Source organism: Rhodnius prolixus, unplaced genomic scaffold, assembly GCF_049639745.1.
Source record: "Rhodnius prolixus isolate KJV_2025 unplaced genomic scaffold, Rpr scaffold_11, whole genome shotgun sequence".
NCBI classification, from domain to species: Eukaryota; Metazoa; Arthropoda; class Insecta; order Hemiptera; family Reduviidae; genus Rhodnius; species Rhodnius prolixus.
Window position 1 is genome coordinate 16,772,772 of NW_027411625.1, and position 23,098 is coordinate 16,795,869.

Consider the following 23,098-nt stretch of genomic DNA (forward strand, 5'->3'; position numbering starts at 1 on the left):
CGTGTAAACGTAAAAAAAAATTTGCTTTACAACTACGATACTTCATTTATATACAAATTAATAAAAAATTAAAGTTGTAGAAAACGTATAAAATTGCTCTGAGGAATCGTGTTTCTGCATGTTTCACATCAGTTTTTTAAAGTGGAGTGTAGAAGGAAATTGTAGAAATTAATCGGGGGGCTCTCTAGTAATAAGATTACAAAAACAAAAATATGGTACAATCTCTGAATAAATAGAACTTGTTTCATTAGAATCATTATAAAGAAAATTTGTTTGAATTAATAATTTTTGAACTAGTATTGGTTTGTTTTTATATTATTTTAAGACTGCACGGTTTGGCAACTCTGATTGTCCTCAATGTGTCAGTTAAGAATGTTTTCAACAGTATTTGAATGTAATCAATTGGGGACCCGCAGTGGGTCTGGGCAGCTCAGACATAGCATCCATATACCCTTGAACATCAATACTTTTCTAAATTTTGTTGTGAAAGTTTCTGCAATGACACGAGTGATTCGCCAAGCCAATATCAATCAGTAAACGTCCAATTTGAGATTTTTTTTTTTTAATTTAATTTTTCGTCCATTTTATGAAAAAGTTTTAAAAATAATTTACGTCATTTTTACAGATAAAAATCAGATAGATCTATCTAAAATTGCCAGAGTTTAGCTTGAGTGGTTTTTTTTTTCAACTCATACATTTATTTTCTTAGTCTTAAAAAATAAGGTAAAAGAAAAGAAGAAATATAATGGATGATTCAGAAGATGAGGTACACATTTTTATGTTATTTTTTGTTGTAGTATTGTTATTTTATTTAAATTCAGCATTTAACAGAATCAAAAGAAGTTAGAAAATTGTTTCTGTTGTTCTAAAAAACATCATTTTACAATAATATTAAGCCCCTATTTTTATTGAATTAAATTTTAACCACGAGAAATCTAGGCTTAAAATTGGGGATAATCGCCAAGAGTTTCAATTTAAGTAATATAATACTATAAGGGATAAAAAACCGAGCAGTTTACTGAAATAGCGGTTTAGATGGGAGCTCAATATCGTAATAACTCTCTTCTAAAATCAATTTACTGAGAAATTTTGCAAGCAAAAGTGGGCCTATTTGTACGTGTAGATGTCTTGAAACCTAATTTTCTGCCTACCTGGTGGCACCTGAACATAATTTCAAATTCTAACAGAGCAAGTTTTTAATATATTGACTACAAAGCACACACTCACCTAGACTGTAAGTAAATTCACCTTTTTTACTTTCGCTTTCTCCTGGTTATACGTATTGCAGTCATATCAAATATAGGAATTTGAAGTTTCGAAAAGTATGCTTGTTTTGCAAGAAAAAAGTTTTTTGTGCATGGTCTCTGCGCGTGTGTTTGCGTATCGCTCAAAAACTAAAAGTCATTGAATGCTGTCTGGGATTCTACCTAGTAGACCAACTTGGAATCCACACACCTGACTACACTGGCAATAACTGTACAGAAGATCAATTTATCTGAGTTCTTGTACCAAATTCCTTTGAGAAAACACATAAAAAACTGATATTCTTATAAATCACCGATAAGGCACATGGGACGGATCTGGGGGTATCCGCCAAACCGTCCAATACACAGAGAATACAGTCTTTCCAAACAAAAGTCCTCAGACTTCAATGAGTGCATCAAAAGTCGAAGGGGTAGTGGTAGGAAACCCCTAGATTCTGTTTTACGAGTACATCAGTAAGAAATAAGATGAAACCGAACTATTGTTTCAGCGTGAATGGTTGGTTAAGCTTAGATTTCAGCTCTTTGGTGAAAAAAATCCTCCCTTTCATATTATGCCCAGAAAGCAGGTAGGGGTGCTCTAAATTAGCGGGTGTCCCATAGAACCTCTGGATCGCGTTGGCGTAGGCTTTCATCGCTCGTAGAATGTAATCAGACGTATCGTCAGTGCTTCGTTCTAAGTTTTCAATGATACCCTCCGTAAAGACCAACATAGTTTTTATGTCCCAACTAATCCGCTCTCGTTTCCTTACTTTCCACTCTAATCTATCCAGCAGTATAATTCTGTGCCTCATTCTCTCTTATCTACTTTCCACCTCAACGATTCAACCCACCGCATAAATCGGCCATGATCGCGTGATCTAATATGATCAATCTAGATAACATTCTTATCATGTCTCAGTGGATAAGGAAATTAGGTCACATTGTACATTCTGTATGAAGCTAAAAAATGTGAGTGATGGATATATTTTGTACTAGATGTGATTTAAAAAAATAAATTAAAAACAATTCTTAAAAAATTTATTTGGGACTGGCGGAAGGCAGCCAAGAAGCTATCAGAAAAAAATGGTACAGCGCGCTATATAACATTATGTTATAATAACATAATATGTTATTCTGTTCGTGGGGAGGGCTTTAAGCTCAGGTTTCGGCCTTTCTGGGAAGAAAAATCCACGCCTTCACAATTTGCCCAGGAGCCTTTCGCTAGACATGACTGGAGGGGCGCTCTAATTAATATAAATCTTATTGATATCCTATAAATTTTGATATAAAATTGTTCACTTTGATATTTAAAATATTCAGGAAACAATAAAGTGCGTAAGGGTAAATTTTGTCCGTTTGCATGTTGATTAAATTAGATCATTTGTGATTCTTAAATCATGCAATTCTGACCACTTGCTGTAACGTCTACTCCAGCATTTCCAACCTGTGGTACGCGAGTTGCTGGTTGGTGGTACACGAAAAACAATCAATAATGGCAGACATAAAAAAAAATCAAAAATATTATAGAAACGTTTAATCTTATAATTCTTAAGAATTATTCGAATTACTAATATTATACAGTAAAGTTGTTAATATGTACAGAAATAAGGTTAGTCTGTCTCAAGATATAAGTGAAAATATAATAGCACATTTATCAAGGATTAAAATTGTCTTTCTTGGAGTATTTTCTGAAACCCGAAAACACAAATGATAATTGGATTTCAAACCCCTTCTAGAATTAGAATTGCTCATTAAAATGCTTATATCACAAATCTAATATTTCTATAGTAAAACAGGGAACATTTGAAATAAAGTAACAGTATGTTTAATATATTTTGGAATTCACAAAATGTTGGTCAACAATATTTAGATAAATTCATTTCTATTCAAGTTATAAGAATTCTTTCAGAAATAAGATTGGGTGGCCCTTATGTTATTAAAGTTAAAATCAAAAATGTAATTTATACAATCAAACCGAAAGATCATTGTTTAATGTTTAATAAGAAAGTGCCGGAAACATTAACTGTTTATCAGCTGCCCAGTCTATGTTTTAGAATCCCGCTCCATATAAACAAATATAATAATCCTACAGAAGAACTTTGTTAGTTAATTAATAATTTTGAAGAGAAAAGTATGTACGCAATTTTTAATTATTTAAAAAAAGTTTTAAAACTAAGATCTTACACTTTACAAAATAAACATGAATTGGAACTCCTTTGTAATAGATATATACATAGTATCTCTAAGTATACAAACTTAATGTTCCTTTCGAACTGTTATTATGTTCCTTAAAAAAAAAAAAAAAAAAAAATATGTTTTATCGCAATCATTACTTATTTTAGTGAATTTATTTCAGAAATTGGCTATTTAAGGTTCGCAAAGTTTTAAGTTATTCCAGAAATAAAACCAAATATTGCAATTCATTTAAGTGAATTCTTAATAATATTAAATAACTTTTAATTCTATTTGGATAAATTGCTGGCGTCTATTAACTGCCTTATGTAATACAATATGTCTGGTTAATTTCTGTTGTTGTGAATTCTAAGGTTTCTTGTTGAACTTGAGAACAATAAGTAGCGGCAACTATGAGATATTTCTTTCTCAAAATACCGGCCTTGGCAAGCTCAGGCTTGGGAAAACCACAAATTATTTTTATTATTATTTGCAAAATAACGAGTATATAAAAGTTAGTTTAAATATTTCATACTTTCCCAAGGGCATGTAATTAATATTTTTCACATTTCCTCTTCTGATTAAAGTTGTTACTATGATTTTGGTCAAAATCTGTCGACTGGAGTGCTACTTTTCTGTTGTGAATACGCAGCTGATTATGCCACTTTAGTAATTTACTTTTTTTCCCTTTCTTTTTTTTGTTTTGTGATTTTCTCAAATTTGACTCTAACGATTTTATATAAACTTCGTGTCCGTCCAATTTAAATAAAAGCCTATCAAGTTTATTTCGAAACATTTTTCCAAGTCAATTGTTTTTAGGTCGGGTTCTCAGGAACTTAGGCGTCCCCGCAAAATATCAGAACAATGTACTTTCTACTGTATTCGAAGAGACATTTTGCGATCTTATGCTATTATAGAATTTTATTCACAATACGATAGATTGTCCCTAATTATTGTGCTTTATTAATTTCTATTTGTCAGCTCACTGAGTTAGATTGAAAAAATCTTTTCATATTAAAAGTGATTTCCACCATTATGCACCAGTGATCTATGACTTGGGCTAACCATTTATGTGTACAGATGGATATAAAATCAAATTTAGACCGTATTGCAGAAGTCAAGTGATTAATGTAACAAGTAAATTCAGTGTACTTAATATTTGGTGATCAACACTTATACAACTGTCCTGTCGTTTTAATAGTGCGTTATAAATTAATTGTTTTCTATATAATTTAAAATTAAATAATTTTGCACTTTTTTAATTGTAATCGCCTATTTTTTCAGGCGGGGCTTAACGTCCAACTACCATTTACTAGGTGTCGTGGACGGAGGCGACTAGCAAACGTACTTTACTATTTCTCATTTAACCATTAAATAAAATCCAAGGCCAAGATCGGGAATCGAACCCAGTACCACAGTCACTTTTTTAATATTATGCATAATTTTCTTACGAATAAAAAATTTTACTTCTTTATTCTGTCATCTCTCACTCATTTAATGTTTGTAAACATTTTAGCGACACCCCATAATTGGTGGAAGATTCCATGAATTGTGTAATGACAAGTTTTACAATATGTATTGTATGATGTTTCAAAGAATGAAATGAGAAAGACAAAGAAGTTTTTAAAATTTGTAGTTTAAAGAAAAAGTACAAGTTAGAATCTGGTTTGTTGAGTTAGAAGAAGTCGTGTATGTGATGTGTTAACACGAGTTTTTTTTTAGAGCAAAACTTACAAGTTCGACATTAAACATTCTCCAAAAATCATTTAAACCATCATTAGTTGCTATTTTTTATGACAGAATATGTTCTAGACGAGGTTGTACACGGGCTGATTATGTAATAATGGTTTGGGGGGAAGTTCAATTACGTGATTGGACTCCCATCAACTTTGTAACTAAGATTATTTTTCTCTTCTTCAGAGTTTCTTACAGCTCATTGTCCGTTGATCGACAGTGTTCTCTGTAACGAGAGAATGCTGTCCGCAGGCCGGCAGTACACTGAGAAAAGCTCCGGGCGCGTAGACCTCAGATGTTGACGCGCCTTAAATCCCCCCTCAAATTTCTTATAGATTAAATAACTCTTTCTCCTGATATCTTTTTAAGCCATTATTAAAACTGTCCGGTAGGACAGTTGTATAAGGATTGATCGTCAAAAAGTGCACGAAAAAGCGTAACGTTAAAAAACACCCAACTTTGACAATTTTTTTCTCTTTTTCTATAAAAGATAAAATTCCCAAATTTTCTTTAAAATATAGGGCAAACCATCCTTTATAACTGTAATTTTTTTCCAACCCCCCAGACCTAATAGATTTCGAGAAAAAAGTTGCCGAAAATGAGCAAAAACGGCATTTTCAGAAATTGTTGTTGTTCTTCTTCTTCTTGTTGTTGTTACCTTTTTTGTAAACTACGTAGCGCCTAAACGCGAGAACCGATTTTCATGAATGAGGTGACATTCGATTCGGAATTTTATGTAGATGTGTCTTTTGGGGGTCTCGACGCTGTACACCGAATTAGAGAGGAGTTAGCCCCCTTTATGTAAGGCCCCCTTCAAAATTATTATTACTAATTACTCTGTAAATCTTAGCCCGATTTTGATAAAATTTGGTAGGATGATAGAGTTAGGGCTCCCCTACGTAACATAAAGCGGCGATCTGCTCTTACACTAGTTAAGGGGAAGTATAGCAATCGTTTCAAATTATCGACAAGTGAACTGATTTTCATGAATGAAGTGTCATTCGAATCGAAATTTTGTACAGATTTGCACTTTAAAAGTCTCGTCGCTACGCCTCATATGGAGGGGAGTTTGCCCCACCCAAGTAAGGCCGTTTCTAAAACTATTATTACCAATATTTCTATAACGCTTTGTCCGATTTTGATAAAATTTAGCACGAAGAAGTGATTAAAGCTCCTCTACATGGCTGTGGAGTGCCATCATGCTCTTACACCTACTAAGAGGAAGTACTGAAATCGTTAAAATTATCAATGGGTGAACCTATTTACATTAATGAATTGTCATTCGATTCAAAATCTTTGCCTCTTTGCCTTTTAGGGAGAAGTACCGTAATCGCCCGTTTATTTTTCTTGCTCCTCTTAAAAGGAAGGTCTGAAATCGCAGTTTAAATTTGCTTTTTACGTACAAATACCTTCCTATTTTATATAAAAAGGCTTTCTCAAAAAAATTGTTATTGAGGATGGTTTGGGGACCGCAACTATAATCATTCTTTAAAAAGATCTCTCCAGTGGTAGTTACGGTTCCTACTTAACACCTTATCAGGTTATAATGTTAGAATTGCTTATTCCAAATTTAAAAAAAACAGTAAAGCAGATATGTAACTTAGCAAAATAGACAAAAATGAAAATCTATCCAAAAGGTACAAAAATCTCCTTAACTTTAACTTACAGTTTAAAAAGTTAAGTATAAGGGTTGATTAAACGCCAAAAGGTACACAAATCAGCAAGTACCCAACTTCATTAATTCATTAATATTTACGTAATTTTATTGCATTAATATTCATTAATATTTTTTAGAATTTATTAGATGTCACAGACCCTTATGCTGGCCATTTTCATCTACAAAAAATTTGTTCAAGTAGCACTGTAGATTGACTGTAATATCTATTAATCTATAATAATCAAACTATTAATTACAGGTTAAAAAGAAAACGTTATAAAAAATAAAAAAAATTACGAGGCTGCAAAATTTAAAAACTTTTTTAAAAAAAATGCTTACACCAACATACATCAATGATTTCGATTATTTTATTTTTAATAAAAATCGTCTGTTTAAATTTATTCTTCGATTAAAGTAATTGTTATTTTATGTAGTAGTCAAACGTTTATAATAATAGGTAATAATTATCTGGCTTTATCGCAAATTATATAGTTTTCTTCAATCACACTCTCAATGTAGCTGTTCTTCTCACAATGTTATAATAATAATAATAATAATACTTTATTTTTAAAAAGTATATAAGTACATTAAATTTTTAGTACAAAAGTATAATAGGCATGGCTACATGCAGCCGTCTGCCAGAGTTTACTAATGTTTAAATGAAAATACTCTTTCTCAATAAAACAAAGAAAGCTAGACCTAAAAAGACATGAAATAAAAATGAATAAAGTAAATAAATAAAAAGTATAAACATAAAATAATAATAGTGAACTGCTACAGAACAAAAAGAAGAGACCAACATTTATAACAAATTAAATAAGAAAGTACAAAAACGAAAAAAAGTTCAAAATAAATAATACAAAAAATAAATGAAATGTACATAAAAAGAAATTCTAAGAAGAATCCACAATCCAGATATACCGAACTCTCCAAGCATGACGAGCATAGCGGATCAATGGGCGTGGATTTACTTGGCCGGATAAATAAGCAATAATTTCATCCCTTGCAAGAGTTCGCTTATTGAAATAAAGAACTCGAAATTCCGCCAATAGAGGACACTCACCCAGAAAATGATATATCTCTTCGCGGGTATTGAAGTTACAAAGAGAACATATTTCAAGGTCGGAATCTCTCTCAAGCCAAGGTCTACAATTTAAATATAGTAGCTCTCCCCTCAGCTTAAATAGCCAGCGAAGTTCAGAGTGGCTTAGATTCTCGGAGAAAGAGACCGTAACCTTTTCCCGATGGTCCGAAATCAAGACTCTATACAATAAAAACCGGTCGGATGCTACTGCACGATTTACAGACTCCACCAGACGAGACTTATTAATAGCATCTGGAAGTTGCAGAAGTTGTTTAGGACAATCAGAAGGGTCAACCAAAGAGAAATGAAAATCATATTGGTAACACCTGGAGAGGGTGAGCCAATGTTTAAACCAATAGACCTTATTATTAATAATCTGGAGGGCAACAATTTTAGATAGGCGGTGATCAGGCAAGGAAAGAACTTTAATTAAATATTTTATGTGCAAATGAAGGGTATGGGATTCAAAAGGAGGCAACTCAGTCTCTATGGCTAGCATGTAAGAAGGTGATACTAATGGTAAACCATACAACTTCTTTATAAAAAATCTTTGAAATTTTTCTAAGATTTCATAAGATTGAAAGCCCCAAACTTGGGAGCCATAGCAGACTACTGCGCGTGAGACACTCTTAAAAACTTGTATTTTAGCATTTAATGGGATGTTGTTATTTGAAATAAATTTGGACCAGACCCTGTTTAGACCAAGTTTAGCCGAGGAGACTCTCTCTTCAAGATGGGGTATAAAGGAAAGGCGGGGAGTTAACATTACACCAAGGTACTTGTACCGGTTTACAATCTCAATTCTTTCGCCTTTGTAAAACCACTTCTCAGATGCCGCAAGTCTGCCTCCCTTACGAAAAATCATTATCTTTGACTTCTTAAGATTTACTTGTAAATTCCATTGGTCACAATAATTTGCTAAGATATTAATATTTCTTTGGAGACTGACTGGGTTATCGGTTATGAGAACAAGATCATCCGCATAAAGCAATATTTTGATCTTAGTGCCTCCTACTATAATGCCACCTTCTAGGATAGACGGAAGGTCGTCTACAAACAGAGAAAAGAGAATAGGGCTTAAAAGACATCCCTGTCTAACTCCTGAACCCACCCTCTCACAATGTTATATATATGTTATGTAATATAAAATAAATAAGTATTGCATACTTTTAGGACAGCTAATTATTCCAGTATTTTACTGTAAGTAAAATTAAATTACAATTGAGAAATGAATAATTGTTGTTGAATAATCTACTTGTTATTAACTGTGTGTTATTTGTGCTCACGAATATTTCGGTAAGACGAATTCAAGTCTGAAATATTGTTTTAAATCCTCCGTGATTCAAATTTAAACAGTAGCCGACTCTAACTTTGTCTTTTTCTACTTTAACATGCATGTATAAGATGTGACAACTTCAGAATAAAGGGCATATTAAAGATAAATCAGAAGAATAATTTGGAATAGAGTTAAAATAAAGTACCTATTTAAAAACGAAGATATAATATACATTTTATCATAATTATAACCAAATAATATTATGAACGAACTGGCCAGCATAATGGTCTGTGACATCTAATAAATTCTAAAAAATGTGAAGGAAAAGTTAATGCAGCAAAATTACTTAAATTATATCAACTAAGCTTGAATGAAATGTTGGGTACTTGCTGATTTGTGTACCTTTTGGCGTTTAATCAACCCTTATACTTAACTTTTTAAACTGTAAGTTTTTGTTAAGGAGATTATATGAAGGATTAGATCCTTCTTATCATGAGTTTCATCGATAATACTTACGTGTATTGCCTTTAAATGTAGAAACATAAATATCATGAAACAAGCGGAATTGAGGGAGTACTGTATCTCACCATATTTAATTTGAGATTGTCAAACTTGTACAGTTTTTAAGAAATCCTTCCATGTTTGGCAACTACGCAAAGGACTATGAAGAAACGTAAGCTGGAATTTAGGATAAAGTCAGAGTAGTGATGGGAAAAATAATTAAAAACTTGCCCAGACATGGATGAGGTACGTAAAAAAAAGAAAATTAAACAAATAAAATGAAAAATGATATGTAATAATAAGACCCAAGTATAAAGCAAGCGATTAGAAGCACACACGTAAAGCCTAAGTTCGATTCCTAATGTTGGCTTTGGATTTTATATAATGTAATAATTATGAGAAATTTAGGTAAAATATGAAGCTGCCTCTGTTCTCGACGCCTGATCAACAATTGGATGTAAGGCCTGTCTGAAAAAATAGGCATACTTGATCGAAAGAGTAACAAGATTAGACGACAATAGATGGATAGTGTTAGTGAAAAAAAAGGGTCTGATGAAATGATCAAAGTTGTAGGAATCAACTGGATGAGTAGAATAAACAAACTTGTGGGACTGTGTAAGAGGTCTATGCTTGCAGTCAGTCAATTGAGCTTGGTATATTTAATTATTTCAAAAATTTATTTAGTGGGTTTTGAGAGTGTTAATGCGTAAAATTTAGTTAGGAAAAAACATTATGGCATATACTTTAAGAAAAAAATAAATGTTAGTTTTAGTTTATTGTCAAGGTTTTTATACACTCAAATTTTGGGTCTTTCTTCCTTTCCTTTTTTTGATATTCATACCTATGTTTAAATAAATAATTCAATGCATTAGGAATAATTAAATAAACTATAAAAACTATTAAAAAATATATATATAAGGGGTCGCCTGAACACGAAAAAATCTAATATGTGTTAATTTACAGATATAATGTGGGGGTAGAACCGTAGGCAATTTATAACACTTTAGTACAGGGAAATCCAAATATCCCATTCTTCGAAAACCTGCTTAAATCTATTTTTATGAAAATAGTTTCTAGCTCTACGTTATCTAAAGACCTTTTGGGCCTTATAGCTACTCAAATGATTATATCTACAGCAACTCAAACCGAGTAATGAAAAAAACTCTAATTCAGACTTGTGCCACCTTAGATTCACTGCGGTTCGGACAATTCGAACAGTAACCTTAAACAGAGACAAGCTAACCTCTTCAACCTTCAAACTGATCTGAAAAATCCTGAACCTAACCTTCTAAGCATTCAGCATTTTGAACTGCTGCTAACTAAATGGGTACACATCAAGTACAACGTTGAGCCCAATAAAGAGAAGAGAGACGCCTAATTGGTCACCTTATTTATCTCCTCACCTTCCAATATAAGATGGTGTAAGTTTGAGTTTCCGTTACCAAGCGTTTGCAGAAGGAGAGAGCGATAAGCCGGGTTCTTTACTCAATTGAAATCCTACTATATTCCGACCTTTGAAATATTACTATCCTATTGCTGATAATTTTATCCAAGTAGTATTAACTATTAATTTTATATGTTTATTTGTTGCAGATCTTTGAAGATGCTTGTGAGTTTCAAGTTAGGTACGTCAAACATTATTTCTTAGAATCCGTGCAGTCTAGCCGGTAAATTATTGGTTAAAAGGGAGTGACTGTAAACAAAAACTACTCTTTAATAGATATATTGTAACTTTTTAAAATATCACTATGTTTGGCTATAATTTTGGTTTTTTTAAAGTGCTAAATTTATTCGTGTAGTGATTGTGTGAGTTCGATTTTAGTTACAAATAACTCCCTTTGCAGCCACTACGGTATTATGAGACTAGAATGGTGCTATGTATTTTCTTTGTGTTGTATAGGGATACCCAATGAGGCGCCATGTTTCTGAAGGGGTATGTTTAACCGGTAAGAGATAGTTCTGCGGCCGTATCAAATTTTTCGAAACACCGAAAATACAAGTGTTAAGGTCAAGCTAAGTAGGAAACATTGGTTCTTTGAAATTGCTCATTGTATATCTGAATAAAATTATTCTCCCCCACACGCTTCCTGTTGGCGTTTGATTTTCAACGCCTTTTGTTTTCCCAACTCAAATAACGGCTTGAACTTCGCTTCTCGCGGTGAAGGCAATGGGAGAACGGCTAAGAAATAACTCAGTGCGCCCAGTGGCCTGTGCGATGTCTTGTTTGGGAATGAGGGAAGCAACAAACTTGGAATTGTAACCAGCATCGTGCGAAAAGTTTTCTTTAGATCCCAGCGCTTTGGAGACCTTACTTTTGGGATTGCTCTCGTATTTCAGCTCAGATAGAGAAATGTTTGAAATTCATTTCATGATAATTTGTGTATTTCGTTATTTTTAGACCAGATAGATTGTAAGTATTAATGCATAAAGTAAACCAATAAATATAATCTAGTAGGCTAGGTAACAGAATAATAGTGATTAAATGTACAATTTACAGAAGGAAAGTATTGCAGCCTTGCTGATTTTCCATTTTAAGCTTTTATCAGAGGGTTTTGAGATCTCTTAAACTAAATCGATTTTTATAAATTGATGTGTACATCTGTATTTCTCTCCGTCCGACCTACCTTCCTAGGTCAGCTTACTCAAAAACGGATAATCGCAAGTAGTTTAAGTTTGATATTTCGTTTAGATTACACTAGAGATGGATTAAAGAGACCTTTCTTCTTTAATAAATTGTACGATATTACCACCTGAGTTTACGAAGTTTGAGCTTTCTGCAGAAACTCATTTCTGAAAATTTGACACAAGATTGTAATAGTTCCTCTGCTACTAGAAATAAATGCTAGTGAGAATTAATCCTATTACTATTTATCATATTAGTATCTTAATATTAGTACGTTAACTTTGAAAAAACAGTTTATTTAGACAAAAATTCTTTAAAGAAAATCACAGCTAATGCTGAGAAAATCTCAAACATGTAAATATATTCCGTATAATAGTATTTCTGGTTTGCTAGTTTTCTAAACTTAAATTCCAGGTAAGGTTTTTATACTACTTGATATTTTGTAATTGGCCAAACAGTAAATTGTTCTGAATAAGCACTTTGGAGGAAAGTGTAACATAAAAGTTCCTCTAGAAACTGTGTGATGAACGTGGGAACACAAATGATAGAAATTTTGGGGGATAAACAGTATATAAAGTCAGGAAATCCTTAGAGCCATTTTTTTTATTTGTGAAAATCTCTAAAAATTGAAAAATCGCTTCAGTTAAGGTGCAAATTTGACACAAGATTGTAATAGTTCCTCTGCTGCTAGAAATAAGGAAATGTAAAAATTGACTTCTAAACTTTTAAACATTTTAAAGCATTTTTTTTGTGTGTGTGTGTCAACCGATGTAACTTTAAAACTATTGTCAACTGATATGATAAAAATGTGAATAATTTTCATGCATTACACTCCATGATAACTTATCAATTGTAACTTTTTAAAATTGTATGTAATTAATATTTTTCTAGAGTGTTGAATTGTCGAGTAAATGAATAACGTAATTAAAATAATAGAAGTATAAGAAACCTGCAAAAATATATTGGCTAATTTCATAAATTGTATGTAATAATTTTTTAAAAATTATATTCTGGAACGTAACTCAAAGTACAGTTATATTCTAGTGAACCTATATTGATGCAAATTGATATATAGTAAAAGTGTGAAGAATGGAGGAACTGTATATATAAGTCTTTAAGTTTATGAGATCTTTCCTATAAGAATTTCTGTAAGGAAAATTAACGAGAGTGTTCATACCAGATTTTTTTTTTTTGCCTGCAGGGATGAATTGGATTTAGATACAGCTCTACTTGAGTCAAAATTTGCTGTAGACTTATTCTTCAATAATAAATTTGATGAAGCTAGAAATATATTAGCACCATGGTCGGTAATAGTAATAATTATATTATAATTTTATAATACAATTGGGTGAAATAGTAATACTTTTTATTTTTTGTATATCATAGGGTCGGCAAGAGCATGTATCACACTATGGGTCATGCTGTGTTCCAGTTTTTAGAAGCAATGCTCACTTTTGATCAGGTAAACTCGAATTTACGGTAACAGATTATACAGGGTGAACCAGTAAGTAATGTCCATAGGCCTACTGTGTGTAGTACATCTAAAGTGGAGTTCAATGACGTATTGGCCAACTTCATATTTTCCACTGTTCTTGAGTGACGTCACTTTACATTTTTTTTCTAGAAACATTACTTTTTTGCAATAAAAATGTTATTACTCAGAACGTTTTAGTCCGAATTCTATTCTGACAACACGGTTAGAAAGACATAAATTTTATAAAAATCGACACCATTTTGAAGCGTAAGTTATTCTCCAAACAGCCTCAATCTTCCTCCGAATGCTGGAAAAATAAAAGTAATCCAAAATTTTTGAGACAACTCATTAGGTCCTCATGTGAACATCATCAGAACTAGGTGCTGGCACTTTTTAGTAAAAGTTTCCTTGCCTAATAGGCTTTCAAACGGTATATCATTTTCCAGGATTCCTTTTATCGTCGTACGAGAAATTACTTACGTTTGTTTTGCAAGAAAACGTGTTCACGAGCACTCAAGAGTGTTAGTTACCAAGTTCTTTAATTCATTGAAAACTCTTTTAGATGGACCAGTAGTCAATTTTTAAAGTATATTGTCTTAAAATAAGGAAGTCAAAGGTTACAAATTGCACTTTAAAAAAAAAAGGTTGTTAAGGTTTATTCACATTATTTTCTTTTTTCAACAGTGTAGTTGTGTGTGAAATTGTAATTTGGAGTAAATATGAACTATATGAATTTTTGTTTATAAAAATAGTACTTGTTTAATATATTTCCTAACTGAAATTGTAATTTGTGTGTGAAATTGTAATTTGGAGTAAATATGAACTATATGAATTTTTGTTTATAAAAATAGTACTTGTTTAATATATTTCCTAACATTTTTTCAAATATTTTAGAGAGATCAGAAGAAATTTCTTAAAAAAGTGCAATTAAGCCCATTAAACAAGGAAACGTTTATAAAAAGTGCCAGCACCTAGGTCTGATAATGATCCTAATGAGTTTTCTTAAAAATTTCGATTACTTTTATTTTTCCAGCATTCGGAGGAAAATTGAGGCTGTTTAGAGTATAACTTATGCTTCGAAACGGTGTCAGTTTTTAGAAAATTTATCTCTCTTTCTAACCGTATCATCAGAATCGAATTCGGACTAAAACTTTCTGAGTAATAACATTTTTATTGGAAAAAAGTAATGATTTTAGAAAAAAAATTAAAGTGACGTCACTCAAGAACAGAGGAAAATATGGCCAATACGTCATTGAACTCCACTTTAGATGTACTACACACAGTAGGCTATGGACATTACTTACTGGTTCACCCTGTAGAGTTTGGTAAAAATCACTAGGTCACTTCTCTGAGACAACCTCCACTTAGCAACTTTGACTGCCGATACTGCACGAAGCGTATCCATAAAAAGGATGCTGTAAAGCTGTGTCGAGAGGCAAAACCGCCTTAAGCGGCTCAGCCTGATTATCGCAGCAGATCCCCTTTTACAGGTTTCGTTGCGGGCCCACTTATCCGAAAGACAGCGAAGATTAGAATAAACCTCACCCTAGAAAGATTGGTCCTCTCTCCAAGAGACGTCACCGAATAATCAACTAGCCGAAGTGTCAACATCTCAAACCAGATCTGAGATAATAATCAGATATCTTGCCTGATGACCCATCATTGTAATGATCCCTGTGAGATTGAACAGAAACATATCATTGGCACCGAGAGGTTCTGTATTTGACACATTAACTCTTTGCCTTTCATCCTTCGGGCAGAGGTCGCACAACACCTTGCATTGGGCAGGCCCTGTTTTTATTTTGTGATTGTTAGGGTGTGTAAGTAAATTTCAATTTGTTCAACTGGAATACCTGCAAGAACGCCAAGATTTCTGAAGGATTCCATCCCCCTCCCACGGGGCAAGACGGAGATCAAGAATTCAACCATTATTCTCTAATGCAGTCGAATAATATTTACAGTTCATAGTAATATAATCTAATTTTCAATGTCACAGGAAGCAATAATGAAGGCCTCGCAAGCGCTCAAAGGCTGTATAAGTCTGTGCAATTATTATCGGCGCAAACTCACGTTGTCGGAGTCCATTGGCAAGATGATCGTGAAAAAGTCTAATTACGAACATGTCTCATCAGGTAAGACCTGCTTTTCTCATACAAGCTTTACTAAAATAGTGCAAATTGCATTATTTTTCCATTTTAACCTATTAAGAGTTGAATTTTTCACAGGAAATATATGTTTATATGATCCCCTGAATGAAAAAAATGTCGGTAAGCTTAGGTAGTCTTTATCCTCGTCTTTCAAGCAGCGTTATATGCAATATTTATTTGTGTCCCTGAGTTCCTAAGTCGTAGGATAATTTATTTCGAATGTATGGAGATCCTGGCGATGACTGGTTGTCAAAACTAGGTGTTTCTCGTCTTGGAACTCGAATATTCAGGATTTAGGGGAGATTAGGAGGTCCTATGAAGCTTTCACCCTTTTTTGGCATAGCAAAATATCTCATATGTGCAGGTATCAAAGTGTGCACATTAAGTCGCAGGAACACATTCCACACACCCACAGGTGGAACCACATGTAATTTAAAAAATATATTACCAACCACTTGCCTAAGTTACTACAGCATTTCACCAACAAGGCCGGGATAGTTGGTGATTGCAGACTGAGGGAGCAGAAGCGACATTATTAAGCCAGATAACGAATAGTTTGTGTAGGTATTGTAAGGAAGGGGAGGAAATGGCATTGTGGGTTCGGTATGGAGAGGTGTTCAGAGTTCTGCTCTTCGAGTAAACAAACAAACATACTCATGCCCTCATACTTCGCTTGGAAGCTCCTCACTTGACTCCAAAATCTAATTAAATAGACAGGACTGATGGAGGTGCTCTAACCATAGTTGCCACAATTGACTCTCTGGTCTACCCCCATGAAGCCAAAGCTAATAAGAATAAGACTAGGATTAAAATGCTCTGTTTTTTTTTGTTTTTTCTTTTATGTATGTGAAAATTCATGTAGGACTATTATTTGAAACATTTTGCTTAGAAAACTCATTGAAAATCATTTTTATAATTGAGCCTATGTAATAGATGTCAACCAAAGTTCAGTAAAATTTCGAAGTTGAAGAAGAAATTGTAAATTAAAGAATCCCAGTTTGACAAAGTTGAGTTTTTTTTCTTTACAAAACCAGATTTTTGTTTCCTATTAAAATTTATAAATGTTTTGTCATAATTTAAATTCTGGTTTCAGAAGAGATACACGCTGAACTGTGTTATGCTGAGGCATTATTATTAAAATCACTTCTAGCATTCATTGAAGATGAGACTTTGGTCAGTTTTATAAAAGCTGGTATGAAAATACGAAGCTGTTTCAATTCGTATAAGTGAGTATACATAAATACATATTCTCAGACTCCAGAGTTATTAATATAATTTTTTTAATTTAAATTTCCTTTTGTTTAATTAAACAAAATTTCAGAGAATGTAGTAATATACTGAAGTCAAGAGATTGGTCCCATGAGAAGCACGTGGTTCACATTCAGAGCGGGGTCCATGTTGGCATTGGTGCATTTAATTTAGTGAGTAGTGCTGAAGTTTTTTTGTTTTTTTATATAAATATTTTATTTATTCAATTTCTATAGATGATTTATTCTTTTGGTTTTGTTTAATTCCAGATGATATCGTTGTTGCCAAGTAGAATTATTAAATTATTAGAATTTATTGGATTTTCTGGGAGTAAAGTAAGTACATATTAGTAAGTAATGGGGTGTTAATATAAATGAAAGTTTTTCTAACTGAAGTAGTTCCCCGGAGCTTTAAAAACCAATCCACAAACATTTTATATTTGCTAACACTGTATTGTGCTACCTTTTCATCTGTGAGTTGTGTCTCCTGTCATCTTCAAACAGTCAGTATGTTGCGAGTTATGTTTACAAAACCAAGACTATGTCTACCCATATATTAACAATTTTTATTGGCAACAACTAAATGTACTCAAAAGTGGCCCAGTGCTATTCCAGCTTTGGTCAATCACAAACAAGCTTTTTATTCCTACAAAATAACGCTCGGGATTACAAACTTCCCATCAGACAGAAAAGTACTTAAATAAGAACTTGATTGCATTGAAGTTCCTTCAGTCTGCCCTGTTGTCCTTCCGACTACCATTAGTTTCCAGCCGGTGGCACATTTTCGTGTGCAAGAAAATTAAATAACATCATCGAAGTTAAAAAGCTGGAGTGCTGGAGTTTATTATTTTTTTCACCTTAAGCTGAATGGTGGGAGCGCGGATAGATCTAACACCTGGCTGAAAAGTGGCTTGAAGTAACTAGATGTCAATCCAATTATATTTTAAACATATTGCAAAATGAAAAAAAGGTAATAAAATAGGATTTTTTCTAAATTGAAAAACTGTTTTTTTTTCAGGCACGTCCAATAAAGTAACATGTATTAAAAATTTTAAATTTGAAAAAATTATGAAAATGGTAGCTAAATTATTTTGTAAAAGTGTTTACAACGCAATTTTTTTTATTTATGCAAACTATTCTAGTGATATACTTTTTTAGGAAATTGGATTGAATGAACTGAAAGCTGGGTACAAATTGCACGAAGGTATACGGCAAGTGTTGTCTGTAATGACCTTGCTAACTTACAACCTAATAGTAGTTTACGTGTTGAGTCACGAAGAGGGTGATTTAGAACTAGCTAACGAGATATTGTGTCTCCAGTTAAAGGTGAGTTGGATGTACGTACCTTATTCTTAATTGTACATACTACACACACGGCAAAGAAATTGAAGGGGCACTTTGTATTGCCGTTCTTCCACGTCAATGAGTGCACTCTGGAACATGTTTTGAAGAGATATAATTGTGGTTAGGATTAAGATAAACCCTCAGACCTTTCTCAAGAGACTATTGTTTTCTTTGACCATTTTTCTCCTTGTTATCTTGAACTTTGTTCACATTGACCGATATGGGGCTATTTCTACTCTATTTCTATCAGTCTTTAACGTTGTGTCGTGCAGTTTTTACTGGTGTTTGCTATTGTTTTATGTGTTATGGATCCCCTGCAAGGTTTAAGGCGGCATCTTTCGTGTGTAGGGCTGTAACATTAATTGAGGAAGGTCTAGGAGTGCGGGAAGTAGGCCGGCGATTGGGAGTGAGTCATTCTGTAATCCAGCGATTATGGGGGAGATACCAAGAGACAGGAGGATTCACGAGACGACCAGGGCAGGGCCGGCCAAGATTCATTTCATTAAAGGAGGACCGATTCATGAAGCTACAGGCCCTCAGAAATCGCCAAACCACTCACCTGCTATCCAAAGTGACCTCAGGCGTGCCACAGGAACCGTGATTCTACTCAAACCGTTCGTAATCGGTTGAGGGTGACATGCGTTCCAGGTACCCGATAAAAGTGCCACGGTTGACCAGAAGGCACAAAATCGCCAAACATTTGTTTGCCAGGGACTATTGCAATTGGCACATCGGGCAATGGAGGAACGTTTTCTTCTCTGATGAGTCCACAATTACTCTGTACAGAAATAATGGGCGAATGAGAGTATGAACACGAGGAAAAGAACGTTTTCTTCCTTGTGCACTACAACCAACGTCACCATTTGGTGGCGGATCAATTTTGGTTAGGGCAGGAATTTCTTTCACCGACAAAAGTGACAAAAGTGAGTTCGCGAATGGAAATTTGACAGCTCAGCGGTACATCAATGAAGTGTTATGAATCCATGTCCGCGGAAGAGCACTTAGTGGTAGAGATCAATTCATTTTCATAAATGCCGATATCAAATCAAGTTCATAAATGCCGATTACATTCAGACCCTCGGCTGGCCAGCTTGTAGCTCGGATTTGAATCCGATTGAACACTTATGGGATCAGCTTGCGCAAAACATTCGCAATCGTCCTGAGCCACCGCGGACATTACCAGAGCTGGAGCAAGTCCTAAGAGAAGAATGGGAAAGAATTCCACAACAAAACATCAGGCGCCTAATAATGAGCATGCCATGACGTATGCATGCTGTTATTCAAGCTCGTAGCGGCAATACGAGGTACTGAGCCCGCAATCAAAAAGAATTTCAACTTTTTCTGTATTAACTTTTTTAAATTTTTGCACAATTTTAATAAATTTTGTCTTGTGTAAAAATTTATCTCATAAATTGGCATAACTTCTTTTCCCTATCACTATTAACACTTCTCTCTGCACTAATAACAAAGTGTTGTCTGTCTTATTCTTCTAAACAGGTTGTACTGTGGGCTTCTTCCAGTGGCCCTTTAATTTTTTTGCTGTGTGTAGATATTTCACTAAATTCGAATTGTCGTTGTATTGACAACGATGTGATTATAAGTAAGATAAAGTAAGTATTCAGAGGGCTTAACAACCATCTTCCAAATTTGGTGATCTCGACATGGCCTAAAGCGCTTACATTGCTTTGCTTTTTTTCTAACAAATATAAATTTTAGAAGTTATGCACAGCTCTAAAAACTGAGGATTTCCCACTTACTATATAATTTTCATTACCACTACATCAAAACCGCAAGTGATTTCTTGTAGTTAATGATAAACTGTTTAGTGACCTGTTCTATTTAACTGTGCACTTGAAGAATTGTTTAACTATTTAAATTGGAAAAGTTATGGCATCACTGTTGAAAAGAGAAAACTCAAGTCACCTCAGATTTGATGATGATTTAGTATTATTTGTCAATACATGCGTAGATTTAGGAAAAATGTTGATAGAACTAGAGGTAGCTTGGAGAGAGGCATGACTTATTAATTAACCTTGACAAAACTGTTTTATTTACAAACCCTAAAATAAAACTAAAGATACTTTATTACAAAATGTTAAATTAAAATGGGTTAAAGAAACTGTTTATTTGGGGCAGCTAATAATTAGTTTTTGTGGCAGGACTAGGAAAGAAATAGAAAGAAGAATTACGCTTGCCTGGAAAAAATACTGGTCATTGAAGTACATAATGAAAAATATAAATATTAACATTAAACAAAACAGTCATGTTTTAGAGCGATGCATAATGCCCCGCCTTCTGTATGGTGCTGAAACATGGTCTTGTACAAAAGTAAATTTAAATAGGCTTCAGACTGCTCAAAGAGCTTTGGAGAGGAGTATGTTAGGAGTTAGTTGGAAAGATAATATCAGGATTACATTTATGAGAGAGCAAACGGGAGTGACAGATATTATAAAAAAGGAGAAGCTAGTAAACTGGAAATGAGCAGGAAAGCTGATAAGAGTGAGAGATGGTCGTTGGACAAATCGAATAACTAACTGGTCTCTGGAATTCAGAAAAAGGAAGTTCGGCAGACAAAAAAAAGATGGGTGGATGACATTATACAACAAGCTGGACTATCATGGAATAGGAAAGCAAAAGATAAAGCGTTGTGGAGCATGATGGGAGAGGTATATGCTCAGTATTGATGGGCAGGTTTCAAGAATAAATCAATATTTAGTATTCTTTTTGAGAAGTTCTTATTTTATTTGTTTTATTGTAAATATATGTATAAAATGTGTTATTTTGAAACCAAATAAATGCTTTATTATTGTTATTATATATTACTTCTATTAATTCGATTAATTTCATTGTGTTGCTCAAGTTGATTTCCCTGCTACCAAGTTCTCTGTTGAATACTACTACACAGTGAATGAAACGTTGTTGACAGATATCTGAAAGTATAATTTTTCCTGAAAGAGTCTCCTAAAAAAACATAATTTTTCAACATTTTATTTATTTGTTTTCATTGTTCTTCTAGTCGTATCCGGACGGTGCTTGGTTTTTATATTTCAAAGGGCGGCTAGAATTTATGAAAGGAAATATAAGTGAAGCCAACGAATGGTACATCAAATCATGGCGTTCACAATCAGTATGGCCGCAGTTCCATCACCTGTGCTTTTGGGAACTCATGTGGACAAATAGGTAACATCAGGTTAGACTTCGGTTTTCACTTAGTCCAATTGTTTTCTAAACAATCTTTAGTCCAGTAACTAAATTGCTTACCTAGTGAGAACATGTTTTGATTATTTGGACAGTTATAAAGTTTCAAATAAAATGTTCAAGTTCGAAGAAACCTGTTTAAAATGAAGATATATTGATGATAACTATGATAATTAAGAGAGAGTCTTGTGTGGGTTTAAACCACATATTGTTTTGATTTTAGTTTAATTCAAAACTGGACTGAAGCTGCATTCTACGCATCTCATCTCCTTAAGGACAGCAAATGGTCTAAAACGATATACGGATATCAGAAGTTGTCTGTACTGTTGATGCTGGAAAGTCTGACACCTGAACAGGAACAGCAGCTGGAAATGCTCACGAAGTATGCATGCTCTTGGTTATACCGATGATATAGTTATATTAGTGTCGGAAGTAACTTCACAGTATTACATTAGCGCTACAGTAAACGCGCTTGAGTACTGCGTAAAACGGAATTTAAAACTAAGTTTGTGCAAGTCCAAAATCTTAATTTTTAGAAAGGGAGACAAAATGGCTAGTGAAGAAAAATGGAGGTGGGTTAAAGAGAGAATTGGAAGCGTACCTCCATATAAGTATTTAGGTGTTACAGTTTCCACTAAACTTAGTTTTAAACAATATATTGCTGAAGGGATGACTAAACCTAAAGCTGGACTGAGTTTGGTTTGGAATATTGTTATATGTAATAAAGAAATAACATTTACATCAAAAGTGCATGTATTTAACAGAGTGAACAGAGCTACATTATGCTCTGGTGCTCAAGTGTGGGGCGGCCAGCAACATGATGATGTTGAAAATTTGATGCGTTTCTTTCTTAAAAAGCTTTATTGCTTGCCAATGTGCACCCAAATTAAACGTAACTAACTTTCCCCTCTCTTCCCATACACGTTAAAAATACATCTAAAATACTTTCTAAGAAATTTAGATTCAGTTAACACTAGTAAGAAGTAGTATTGCAATCGTTTCCAATTTCCCAATTCGAGATTTCATGGGCAATCGTATTTTTGGGTTCTTATAGCGAAAAAATGCCAGTGAGTGAAAGCTGTTACCTAAGATCTCCGTTAATTCAAAGTTCGTAGATCGAAAGTGCGACTTTATTTATTTTTTCAGAACTTCACGATTTTCTCAAAATTTTGAATACTCAGTAAAAATCTCCTTAACAAAAACTTACAGTTTAAAAAGTTAAGTATAAGGGTTGATTGAACGCCAAAAGGTACACAAATCATCTAGTACCCAACATTTCATTAATTCTTCATTAATATTTAAGTAATTTTACTACATTAATATTCATTAATATTTTTTAGAATTTATTAGATGTCACAGACCCTTATGCTGGCCATTTTCCTCTACAAAATATATGT

General features: G+C 33.5%; 1 protein-coding gene across 1 annotated transcript in view; it reads left to right on the forward strand.

Moving 5' to 3' along the window:
• The first annotated feature begins 393 nt into the window (after positions 1 to 393).
• The window catches only part of LOC141459515 (tetratricopeptide repeat protein 39B-like), a 37,835-nt gene continuing 15,130 nt past the window's right edge, over positions 394 to 23,098 (forward strand). The window contains exons 1-12 of the mRNA XM_074138680.1: positions 394 to 533; positions 626 to 766; positions 11,262 to 11,293; positions 13,493 to 13,594; positions 13,678 to 13,753; positions 15,762 to 15,897; positions 17,006 to 17,138; positions 17,234 to 17,333; positions 17,430 to 17,495; positions 18,318 to 18,485; positions 21,520 to 21,683; positions 21,925 to 22,083. Coding sequence (XP_073994781.1) covers positions 746 to 766; positions 11,262 to 11,293; positions 13,493 to 13,594; positions 13,678 to 13,753; positions 15,762 to 15,897; positions 17,006 to 17,138; positions 17,234 to 17,333; positions 17,430 to 17,495; positions 18,318 to 18,485; positions 21,520 to 21,683; positions 21,925 to 22,083 — 1,157 coding nt within the window. The 5' untranslated portion in view covers positions 394 to 533; positions 626 to 745. The remainder of the gene's footprint in view (positions 534 to 625; positions 767 to 11,261; positions 11,294 to 13,492; positions 13,595 to 13,677; positions 13,754 to 15,761; positions 15,898 to 17,005; positions 17,139 to 17,233; positions 17,334 to 17,429; positions 17,496 to 18,317; positions 18,486 to 21,519; positions 21,684 to 21,924; positions 22,084 to 23,098) is intronic.